Source organism: Bufo bufo, chromosome 5 (genome assembly GCF_905171765.1).
Source record: "Bufo bufo chromosome 5, aBufBuf1.1, whole genome shotgun sequence".
Lineage (NCBI taxonomy): Eukaryota > Metazoa > Chordata > Amphibia > Anura > Bufonidae > Bufo > Bufo bufo.
In genome coordinates, this window is record NC_053393.1 from 76,969,529 (window position 1) to 76,982,502 (window position 12,974).

A 12,974-nucleotide genomic window follows, 5' to 3' on the forward strand; every position below is an offset into this window, starting at 1 on the left:
CATAATTAGGACTATTTAAGGGATCAGTTTCATCCCCATGCATTCTGAATGGAGAGCAATCCGTTCAGGATGCATCAGGATGTCTTCAGTTCAGTCTTTTTGACTGTTCAGGACGGAGATAATACCGCAGCATGCTACGGTTTTATCTCTGGCCAAAAATCCAGAACACTTGCCAGAATGCCGGATCCGGCATTTTTTCCCATTCAAAGTACCGCAATGCCAGACCCGCCTTTCCAGTCTGCACATGCGCAGACCGAAAAAAATGTGGAAAAAATAAATGCCGGATCCGTTTTTCTGGATGACACAGGAAAGACGGATCCAGCATTTCAATGCATTTGTAAGACGGATAAGGATCCTGATCAGTCTTACAAATGCCATCAGTTGGCATACGTTTGACAGATTCGGCAGGCAGTTCCGGCGACGGAACTGCCTGCTGGATTTCTCTGCCGCAAGTGTGAAAGTAGCCTAAGCTGCTTGATTTTTTATTTTATTTTTAGGGCTCGTTCACATCACCAATATTATTCTCCATTCATCTGCTCCGTTATAGGAGATCGGAAATAACAGAAGTGCCGCATTCGGCACATACCTGTAACTGACACAAACTGAACCTAACAGACCCCATTGACTATAATGGAATCTGTTCGGGAGAAAAAAAATTTAGCAGAGAAAAAAGTCTTGCATGCAAGTCTTTTCTCTCCGATATTTTTGACAGTTTCTATGATGGAGCCTTCAAACATAGATGTGAATATATCCTGAGATGCACTGAGCAGAAAATATTGTTGCAATGGTGTACATACTCTTTCACTATTCCTTGAACCCCTCGTGTTTTCAGTAATATCTTTTTACAAGTTCGGATGATAAATGTTAGTTCCATTCTATATTGTCTCCAGTGATCATCCTGTTTCCAGCTGGAATGTGTTTAAAGAAAAAGTCAACTTGCCTCTTACATGCAGCTCTTTTCCAGTGTTGAAGGTCCTGTTCCCGCTACAAGTTTGACATCCCGCCGGTGGTCATGTGCACCGCTGTAGCCATTCAGCGGTGATGTATCCCCAAGCAGTAGCTCAATGGTCTTGTGCCAATCTGGACATGTCACCGCTGAGACTAGTGAGTGGCAGCAGTGGTGCATGTGACCACAGACAGCAGCAGGGACGGGACCTTTAGCGCTGCCGCGCATGCGCAAAGCTTATTTCTTTAGTGCCACGTCTCATACAGAGCGGCGCTGCATACAGGGCATGCGCGGCTCTGTATGAGACGCGGCACTGAAGACATAAGCCTTGCACATGCGCGGCAGCGTGCACATTCAGGACTGCAATAAGTGCCCGGCTCGGTAAAAAATAAAGTGTCTTCTGCGCGAGCGCGGCCCATGAATTCGGGATGCGAGCGGCGGCTGTATCTATGGGATACCATATGACAACAATTAGGTAGGAGGGAAAAAATTTTATCAAGAAGAGTGGGAATTTGCCAATACAATATATATCCAAAAATGATCTCTGGCACATCATTAACAGATTAAACAGTGATCATTGTGGGAATGGGAAAACCCCTTTAACCACCTCAGCCCCCAGTGCTTAAACACCCTGAAAGACCAGGCCACTTTTTACACTTCTGACCTACACTACTTTCACCGTTTATTGCTCGGTCATGCAACTTACCACCCAAATGAATTTTACCTTCTTTTCTTCTCACTAATAGAGCTTTCATTTGGTGGTATTTCATTGCTGCTGACATTTTTACTTTTTTTGTTATTAATCGAAATTTAACGATTTTTTTGCAAAAAAATGACATTTTTCACTTTCAGTTGTAAAATTTTGCAAAAAAAACGAGATCCATATATAAATTTTGCTCTAAATTTATTGTTCTACATGTCTTTGATAAAAAAAAAATGTTTGGGTAAAAAAAAATGGTTTGGGTAAAAGTTATAGCGTTTACAAACTATGGTACAAAAATGTGAATTTCCGCTTTTTGAAGCAGCTCTGACTTTCTGAGCACCTGTCATGTTTCCTGAGGTTCTACAATGGCCAGACAGTACAAACACCCCACAAATGACCCCATTTCAGAAAGTACACACCCTAAGGTATTCGCTGATGGGCATAGTGAGTTCATAGAACTTTTTATTTTTTGTCACAAGTTAGCGGAAAATGATGATTATTTTTTTTTTTTTTTTTTCTTACAAAGTCTCATATTCCACTAACTTGTGACAAAAAATAAAAACTTCTATGAACTCACTATGCCCATCACGAGATACCTTGGGGTCTCTTCTTTCCAAAATGGGGTCACTTGTGGGGTAGTTATACTGCCCTGGCATTCTAGGGGCCCAAATGTGTGGTAAGGAGTTTGAAATCAAATTCTGTAAAAAATGACCTGTGAAATCCGAAAGGTGCTCTTTGGAATATGGGCCCCTTTGCCCACCTAGGCTGCAAAAAAGTGTCACACATCTGGTATCTCCGTACTCAGGAGAAGGTGGGGAATGTGTTTTGGGGTGTCATTTTACATATACCCATGCTGGGTGAGATAAATATCTTGGTCAAATGCCAACTTTGTATAAAAAAATGGGAAAAGTTGTCTTTTGCCAAGATATTTCTGCGAGGGCAGTATAACTACCCCACAAGTGACCCCATTTTGGAAAGAAGAGACCCCAAGGTATTCGCTGATGGGCATAGTGAGTTCATGGAAGTTTTTATTTTTTGTCACAAGTTAGTGGAATATGAGACTTTGTATGAAAAAAAAAAATAAAAATCAGCATTTTCCACTAACTTGTGACAAAAAATAAAAAATTCTAGGAACTCGCCATGCCCCTCACGGAATACCTTGGGGTGTCTTCTTTCCAAAATGGGGTCACTTGTGGGGTAGTTATACTGCCCTGGCATTTTCCAGGGGCCCTAATGTGTGGTAAGTAGGTAAATGACGAGTGAAATCCGAAAGGTGCTCTTTGGAATATGGGCCCCTTTGCCCACCTAGGCTGCAAAAAAGTGTCACACATGTGGTATCGCCGTATTCAGGAGAAGTTGGGGAATGTGTTTTGGGGTGTCATTTTACATATACCCTTGCTGGGTGAGAGAAATATCTTGGCAAAAGACAACTTTTCCCATTTTTTTATACAAAGTTGGCATTAGACCAAGATATTTCTCTCACTTTTTTGCAGCCTAGATGCGCAAAGGTGCCCAAATTCCTTTTAGGAGGGCATTTTTAGACATTTGGATACCAGACTTCTTCTCACGCTTTGGGGCCCCTAGAATGCCAGGGCAGTATAAATACCCCACATGTGACCCCATTTTGGAAAGAAGACACCCCAAGGTATTCAATGAGGGGCATGGCGAGTTCATAGAATTTTATTTTTTTTGGCACAAGTTAGCGGAAATTGATATTTTTAATTTTTTTCTCACAAAGTCTCCCGTTCCGCTAACTTGGGACAAAAATTTCAATCTTTCATAGACTCAATATGCCCCTCACGGAATACCTGGGGGTGTCTTCTTTCCGAAATGGGGTCACATGTGGGGTATTTATACTGCCCTGGCATTCTAGGGGCCCTAAAGCGTGAGAAGAAGTCTGGAATATAAATGTCTAAAAAAAATTACGCATTTGGATTCCGTGAGGGGTATGGTGAGTTCATGTGAGATTTTATTTTTTGACACAAGTTAGTGGAATATGAGACTTTGTAAGGAAAAAAAAAATAAATTCCGCTAACTTGGGCCAAAAAAAGTCTGAATGGAGCCTTACAGGGGGGTGATCAATGACAGGGGGGGTGATCAATGACAGGGGGGTGATCAATGACAGGGGGGTGATCAGGGAGTCTATATGGGGTGATCACCACAGTCATTGATCACCCCCCCTGGAAGGCTCCAGGGAGACGCCTGTATGTGTTTTGCGGATCCGATCCATCTATCAGTGGATCCGTAAAAATCATGCAGACATCTGAATGGAGCTTTACAGGGGGTTGATCAATGACTGGGGTGTAATCAATGACAGGGGGGTGATCAGGGAGTCTATATGGGGTGATAACCACAGTCATTGATCACGCCCCTGTAAGGCTTCATTCAGACGTCCGTATGCGTTTTGCGGATCCGATCCCTCTATCAGTGCATCCGTAAAAATCATGCGGACATCTGAATGGAGCTTTACAGGGGGTTGATCAATGACAGGGGGGGGTAATCAATGACAGGGGGGTGATCAGGGAGTCTATATGGGGTGATAACCACAGTCATTGATCACGCCCCTGTAAGGCTTCATTCAGACGTCCGTATGCGTTTTGCGGATCCGATCCATCTATCAGTGCATCCGTAAAAATCATGCGGACATCTGAATGGAGCTTTACAGGGGGGTAATCAATGACAGGGGGGTGATCAGGGAGTCTATATGGGGTGATAACCACAGTCATTGATCATGCCCCTGTAAGGCTTCATTCAGACGTCCGGATGCGTTTTGCGGATCCGATCCATCTATCAGTGGATCCGTAAAAATCATGCGGACGTCTGAATGGAGCTTTACAGGGGGGTAATCAATGACAGGGGGGTGATCAATGACAGGGGGGTGATCAGGGAGTCTATATGGGGTGATCAGGGGTGATCAGGGGCTAATAAGGGGTTAATAAGTGAGGGGGGGGGGGGGGGTGTAGTGTAGTGTAGTGGTGCTTGGTGGGACTTTACTGAGCTACCTGTGTCCTCTGGTGGTCGATCCAAACAAAGGGGACCACCAGAGGACCAGGTAGCAGGTATATTAGACGCTGTTATCAAAACAGCGTCTAATATACCTGTTAGGGGTTAAAAAAAACACATCTCCAGCCTGCCAGCGAACGATCGCCGCTGGCAGGCTGGAGATCAACTCTCTTACCTTCCGATCCTGTGAGCTTGCGCGCCTGTGTGACTGTGCGCAGCGCTGCCACCTCCGGAACGCGATCCTGCGTTAGGCGGTCCGGAGGTGGTTAAGCAAGCCATTATCTTGTTATTTGCATTATAAATATGAAGCAGAAAGCTCTTCCATCTTCATCTATTCCACCTTTCATGAATACAGCCCAGCTCTCTCAGTTCCTAGTTAGAAACATCTACTCAGCCATTCAAACCTTATGGCGTTGGTTGATTGTTTGAAAAAAAGGTATCTTGGCTCAACTAACAATGCTGTGAAAGTCTCACAATGCATAATAATGTCTTAGCTAAGAGTCCATGACATTGACTGACCTCTATCTGAGTATGGGAGGTCTACTGTAACCACAGGGACTGTACCGTAATGAGAGACCAAGAGATTCATAACAGGGGCCAGAAAACCACAAGAATCCCCTTTGTCTCGCTGCAGATACGGCTGGTAAATCAATAGATGAGAATTAGGCCTAAGGGATTTGTGGTTGATTTGCACAATGATTTACAGTGAACCTTCCTCGTGGCAGTGATCCAAACATTCAAGTGAAGATGTGAACGTCAACTAAAATAACCAGCAAGTGCAGCCACTTTAGCATAAAACAATACACTAGACATATCCAATTGTTTGGATACTACTGCTAACTGAAGCAAGAAACTAAGATTTCAAGGGGTTGTCCTATGGAAAATATTCTCATTTTTCAAACCAGTACCTGGACCTGAATATTTCTGTAATTGCATGTAACTAAAACTGTAGCAGTGCCACTGAATTATTCATTAAAATGTATCTGTATAGCATCACCTGCTGTTTGTTCTTTTTCTTATTTCTCTGTCCACCTTACTAGCATCGCAGAGGTGGTCGCACATGCCTAGTTTCATTATTCAACTGCCAGCAGCCAGATCTTCTGTTAAAAGCTGTGATAGTTAAAGAGAGAGATCTGCAGCAGAAAGGACATACCCACTAAAAAGGAAATGCCCCCTAAGAAAGGGCACACACCCTGAGAAAGGATGGGCCCCTGAGCTGCCAGCTTGATATAAGTCTAGCAGAGCAATGAATGGGGAGATCTCAGTGCCCATGTGAGGTACAGGGCTGGTTCTAGCTTTGTTAGAAAGATATTGTCATGTACTGTATGATGTCTGATTTTCATTATTTACATTATTCATGGGATATCCCTGGTAAAGAATTTGATAACTCGAAAAGCCTTTGATTATAGGCATTTATAATCAGCAAAATACTGTGAATGCTGTTTTTCTTCATTGAATAGTCAAAGAATTAAATTGGCCGTAGAACTTTGATGTATCTATAGGAACTAGCAATCATACATGGGCCCTGGTGCCTGAGGAGATCCAAGGGGACCTCTGCCACATGAGAAGACACACCAGTATTATAAATACCATGGTACTGTAAATAGAGGAGGGTCTGCTTGCATTTTTGAAATCTGAGATTTGTAAATTAACTGTTAAACAAACTCAGGCTGGGAATGTTGCAATGCCACTGCCACAGAGGCCCCCTAGAAATGGAAGATGGGTTACTGCAGGTTCTGGTAGACTGAGAGTTGTGGATAGAAGACATGTCCCACATTCTGTGGCTCTCCATAATTCATTTGCAGCACTTTCAGAGCGCAAGAGCAACATGGAGGGTGGCTCAAGCACAGTGGGTGAGAAACAATCATCTCCCATGCCTAAAGTATGCAAGACTGCAGCCAAAGACAAAAAGGAGAAGGTGAGGACTGATAGTAAGCAGCTGTTGGTGGGCGATTCTATCATAAAAGGTGTGAAGTTTGAGGAAAATGGTGTTGTAAGATGTCTCCCTGGTGCTACCGCTAGCAGGGACAGACGACGCATCCTTAATATTGTTAGGCAAGCAAAGCAGGAAAGGGAGGTCGATGTAATTGTCCATCTTGGGACAAATGATCTGGCTTGCAATGAGGTTTCAAAGGTGAAGGAAGCTTTTCACACACTTGGAAATGATATACGGGAGGTTGCATCAACTGTTTCATTCTCTGCAGTTTTGCCTGTGCATAACCTTCAGCATGACAGGAAGATGCGCATTAAGGAATTCAATGTATGGTTTGGTGAATGGTGTCTGAACCAAGGATATGCCTTTGTGTCTCATGTTAGCTCTCGTTGGAATGGAAAATAACTGTACAAAAAAGATGGTTTGCATCTTTCTCTCAAGGGAATGAATTTCCTCAGTGAACAGTTCAAAGTATTTGCTAAGGAGCATTTAAACTAGCAAAGGGGGGCAAAAGAGTGATAATCCAGCAGTCCGACTGCCCCCCGGAACAATGCCAGTAGCACATAGGTTCAGAAATGACAAGCTCAGAGTCTTGTCTACAAATGCTCGCAGTTTAGGGAATAAGATCAATGAACTTGAGTCTATAATGGCATCCGAGAATATAGATTTAGTGTCTGTTACTGAGACATGGTTCAATGGGAGTAATGACTGGGATATAACGATACCAGGGTTCTCGCTATATAGGAAAGACAGAGAAGGCAAGAAAGGGGGAGGGGTGGCCCTGTATGTGAAAGTTAGCGAGACCAATTTAGAGTCAGTTTGGGTTACCTTGCAGCTTGATAATCATAAGGTAACTCGTGTAGGTGTGATATATAGACCACCTAGCCAAGTCAAAGAATTAGATGATCTACTAGTTGAGGAAATAGCTAAAATGACATTGAAAGGGGAAGTTATCATTATGGGAGACTTTAATCTTCCTGATGTAAACTGGAAAACCAAAATAGCTAGTTCTGCCAGGAGTACAGATATTCTAAATTCCCTACTGGGATTATCTCTACAGCAAGTAGTTGAGGAGCCAACCCGGAAGGAGGCTATTTTAGATTTAGTATTCACAAATGATAATTTGGTATATGATATTACTGTAGGGGAAAGCTTGGGATCTAGTGATCACCAGTCAGTGTGGTTTACTGACTGAGTCACACCACACAAAAACAAAAGTTTTAGATTTCAGAAAAACATACTTTTCTAAAATTAGATTAGTGGTATACGAGTCCCTATCAGATTGGAACAGTTTCAATGGAGTCCAGAAGAAATGGGACTACTTAAAAGTGGCAACAGATAATTGCAATAAGCTTGTTAGTAAAAGCAAAAAAAGGAAGAGACCACTGTGGTACTCAGCAGAAGTGGCCAAAATCATTAAAAACAAAAAGATAGCATTAAGTAATTATAAAAAAAATAAAAAAAACGAGGATGACAGGCAAATTTATAAGATTAGGCAGAGAGAGGCCAAAAAAGTTATAAGAGCTTCTAAAGCACAAGCAGAAGAAAAATTAGCTCAGTCAGTGAAAAAAGGCGATAAGACATTCTTCAGATACATAAATGAAAAAAGGAAACTAAAACAAGGATTTACCAAATTAAAAACAAAAGAAGGGAGGTATATGGGAGAAGATAAAGAACTAGCTGACTGCCTCAATGAATACTTCTGTTCAGTTTTTACAAAGGAAAATGAAGGAAAAGGACCTCAGTTAGGAAGGAAGACTAATGAATCTTTTGATGCATGTGTCTTTACAAAGGAAGAGGTTCTAAGTCATCTGTCTAAAATTAATACAAATAAGTCACAGGGGCCTGATAAGATACACCCAAAGAATTAAAAGAGCTTAGCAGTGAACTAGCAAAACCATTAACAGATATTTTTTAACCAATCACTGGCAACAGGAGTCGTCCCAGAAGATTGAAAATTATCAAATGTTGTGCCCATTCACAAAAAAAGTAGTAGGGAGGAATCGGGCAACTATAGGCCAGTAAGCCTGACATCAATAGTGGGGAAATTAATGGAAACCATACTTAAGGAGAGGATTGTGGAACATCTAAAATCCTATGGATTGAAAGATGAAAAACAGCATGGGTTTACTTCAGGGAGATAATGTCAAACTAATCTTAATGATTTTTTTGATTGGGTGACTAAAATAATAGATGGCAGAGGTGCAGTAGACATCGCTTATCTAGACTTTAGTAAGGCTTTTGATACTGTCCCACATAGAAGGCTTATCAATAAATTGCAGTCTTTGGGCTTGGACTCCCATTATGTTGAATGGATTAGGCAGTGGCTGAGGGACAGACAACAGAGGGTTGTAGTCAATGGAGTATATTCAGACCATGGTCTTGTTACCAGTGGGGTACCTCAGGGTTCTGTTCAGGGACCCATATTGTTTAATATCTTTATCAGCGAAATTGCAGAAGGCCTCGATGGTAAGGTGTGTCTTTTTGCTGATGACACAAAGCTTTGTAACAGGGTTGATGGTCCTGGAGGGATACACCAAATGGAAAAGGATTTAGGAAAACTAGAGGAATGGTCAAAAATCTGGCAACTAAAATGTAATGTTGATAAGTGCAAGATAATGCACCTGGGGCGTAAAAACCCAAGAGCAGAATATAAAATCAGTGATACAGTCCTAACCTCAGTATCTGAGGAAAGGGATTTAGGAGTCATTATTTCAGAAGACTTAAAGGTAGGCAGACAATGTCATAGAGCAGCAGGAAATGCTAGCAGAATGCTTGGGTGTATAGGGAGAGGAAATAGGGAGGTGCTCATGCCGCTCTACAGAGCACTAGTGAGACCTCATTTGGAGTATTGTGCTCAGTACTGGAGACCATATCTCCAGAAGGATATTGATACTTTGGAGAGAGTTCAGAGAAGAGCTACTAAACTAGTACATGGATTGCAGGATAAAACTTACCAGGATAGATTAAAGGACCTTAAGGCCTCATGCACACGACAGTATTTTTTCACGGTCCGCAAAACGGGGTTCCGTTGGTCCGTGATCCGTGACCGTTTTTTCGTCCGTGGGTCTTCCTTGAATTTTGGAGGATCCACGGACATGAAAAGTGAAAAAAAAAACTAAGTCAAGTTTGGATTGAAAATGATAGGGAAAACGGACACGGATCACGGACGCGGATGACAATCTTGTGTGCATCCGTGATTTTTCACGGCCCCATTGACTTGAATGGGTCCGCGAACCGTTGATCGTGAAAAAAATAGGACAGGTCTTATTTTTTTCATGGCCAGGAAACATGGATCACGGATGCGGCTGCCAAACGGTGCATTTTCCGATTTTTCCACGGACCTATTGAAAGTCAATGGAGCCGCGAAAAAAAACGGAAAATGGAACCACGGACGCGGATGCACACAACGGTCGTGTGCATGAGGCCTAACATGTATAGCTTGGAAGAAAGACGAGACAGAGGGGATATGATAGAAACTTTTAAATACATAAAGGGAATCAACAAGGTAAAAGAGGAGAGAATGTTTAAAAGAAGAAAAACTGGTACACGAGGACATAGTTTTAAATTAGACGGGCAAAGGTTTAAAAGTAATATCAGGAAGTATTACTTTACTGAGAGAGTAGTGGATGCATGGAATAGCCTTCCTGCAGAAGTGGTAGCTGCAAATACAGTGAAGGAGTTTAAGCATGCATGGGATAGGCATAAGGCCATGCTTCATATAAGATAGGGCCAGGGACTATTCATAGTATTCAGTATATTGGGCAGACTAGATGGGCCAAATGGTTCTTATCTGCCGACACATTCTATGTTTCTATTTTGCATTGTGACCCAGATGCTTCAAATTATGCCATAGACATAAGATATTTATTGGCAGATTTAGACAATTTTGTTTGCAAATCCAACCAATAATGTCTGGATTTGTCAACAAATATCTCTGACTACACATACAGAAATCAGTCCTATGCTGGAAAGTTCACAAGAGCAATCAAACCATTGACATGCCAGACTGAACTAGGAGAACGGGGATAGTGGCCAATCACTGGCCATCACTTTTGAATCAATTAACATCCAAAATATTTCATCCAACAGGGTATTATCTCTCTGTTTTTATGGCATGATGTGCATTTCTTTCTTACAGCTCCTCATATCTGCTCCACTACCACACATGGCTGTGACCACTTCTGCATCAATACTCCAGGCTCATATCTATGTCGATGTAAGCAAGGATATATCCTAAATCCTGACGAGAAGACCTGCAGGAGTAAGCCACATTAATTTAATATATCATAGATGCTATGAGCAATGCCAAGCAGGATTAGTACTCTAGTCTACACCAGGAGTTGAGACATCAACTTTGGAAGTCTTCTCCACATGCCATGTTTTACTCAATATTGTATCTGTCTGATGCAGCAGTTGCCTTTGTACTCTATGGTGGCAAGAGGCAGCAGACCTATTCATATTCAGATCCTTCCATTGACTAGCAATGTGCTGTTCCTTGACCAATGAAATTCCTCATGACAGCTGATCACTCTAAAAACCCAGACTCTTGACTTTCTGAAAACCATATCCAATTTAAAAAAAAGTGGTGTATCTTTTGTCATCATATCAGTTTAGAATTGCGACCTGATGAAGGAACTGGTTGACTGCTGAAATGTGTTGTCCCAATAAAGCTTGGATGAACTTGGTCTGAAGACCTCTTGTACCAGCGGTGCAATCAAGTCCCTACTTACCTCTTCTTCTTCATGTGAATCATATTAATTTGTGCTATCTTCCCCAAGAAATTAACCTTTCAAGTACATTTTATTTGCTTTCTATGGCTGTTGAAAATACAGGATATTTAAGAATCCACCAGATATTGAGTACCATTACTGCTGGATTAAAAGAGTGACAGAACGCCCAATATGCTTGAGTATAATAATGGGTCTTCAGAGTACTACTTGTACCCACAAACAAACTAGAAAATGACCGCATTGAGAATCTCCAAAATGTTGGAAAATCCTGAGCAGTATCAAGGTCTTCCGATCATTGATAGTGCTCTTAATATCCACCCTAGTCCTCACCCCAAACCATGTCTTGGTCTATGGTAAAGGATTTACAAAGTTTTGCTTATGTTTTCAAATCTGTAGAAGTAAAACGGAACAACTTTCTATAACATAATATACTTTCCATCGGATTACATCTTCTGCCCCCCATATTGGTATTCCTCCATCCAGTGTGATTACTAGGTCATGGTGAAGTAACCTCACATGTTAACATTTACCAATGGTTGTAGCCATTGGACAGTCATAATGCAATCACGTAATGTTACCGCGATGTAGACGAAGAACCTTGTGTAGCCTAGTCGTCATCTCCAGCGAAGCAACAGAACCAGGATTCCAATGGTAAATACTTTAGAAATTCTCTTTTTTGTAGGTTCTCATGGATTGCTTAAAAAAAAACTTAAAAACTTTGAGTGTCAGGTTCCCTTTTAAGTTAAAACTGAAGACATCTGCTGCATCTGTCCTGAAATTGCCTATTTCCATGGAATAGTAGCTACACATTGTATTTTTAAAAATAGTTTTTTTTTTTGTAAAAGTATATGAATGACACATGCATGGAAATTTTATGAAATTTTTAGGTGAGAAAAATTCATATTTCCAATTTACATTAAATAAAGGGGAACAAAGACTAAAGACTAAGGCCTCTTTCACACGAGCGTGTCCGGATAAGGTCCGGATGCGTTGCGGCAAACCCGCGCGAGTAGGTACACAGTTGCAGTCAGTTTTGACTGCAATTGCGTTCCGTTGTTCAGTTTTTATCGCGCGGGTGCAATACGTTTTGTACGCGCGTGATAAAAAACTGAATGTGGTACCCAGACCCGAACTTCTTCACACAAGTTCAGGTTTGGGTTCAAGGTTGTGTAGATTGTATTATTTACCCTTATAACATGGTTATAAGGGAAAATAATAGCATTCTGAATACAGAATGCATAGTACAATAGGGCTGGAGGAGTTAAAAAAAAAAAAAATTATAATTATTTAACTCACCTTAATCCACTTGTTTGCGCAGCCGGCATCTCTTCTGTCTTCTTCTTTGAGGAATAGGACCTTTGATGACGTCACTACGCTCATCACATGGTCCGTCACATGATCTTTTACCATGGTGATGAATCATGTGACTGATGAGCGTAGTGACGTCATCAAAGGTCCTATTCCTCAAAGAAGAAGACAGAAGAGATGCCGGCTGCGCGAACAAGTGGATTAAGGTGAGTTAAATAATTTATTTATTTATTTTTAACCCCTCCAGCGCTATTGTACTATGCATTCTGTATTCAGAATGCTATTATTTTACCTTATAACCATGTTATAAGGGAAAATAATAAAGATCGGGTCCCCAGCCCGATCGTC

At 41.6% G+C, this 12,974-nt stretch overlaps 1 protein-coding gene across 2 annotated transcripts in view; it reads left to right on the forward strand.

Annotated features, from left to right (window-relative positions):
* MATN2 (matrilin 2) overlaps window positions 1-12,974 on the forward strand; it is a 166,335-nt gene that overhangs the window by 60,812 nt on the left and 92,549 nt on the right. For both annotated transcript variants that reach the window (XM_040431256.1, XM_040431257.1), the window contains exon 4: window positions 10,727-10,849. In XM_040431256.1, the coding sequence (XP_040287190.1) occupies window positions 10,727-10,849 (123 nt within the window). The remainder of the gene's footprint in view (window positions 1-10,726; window positions 10,850-12,974) is intronic.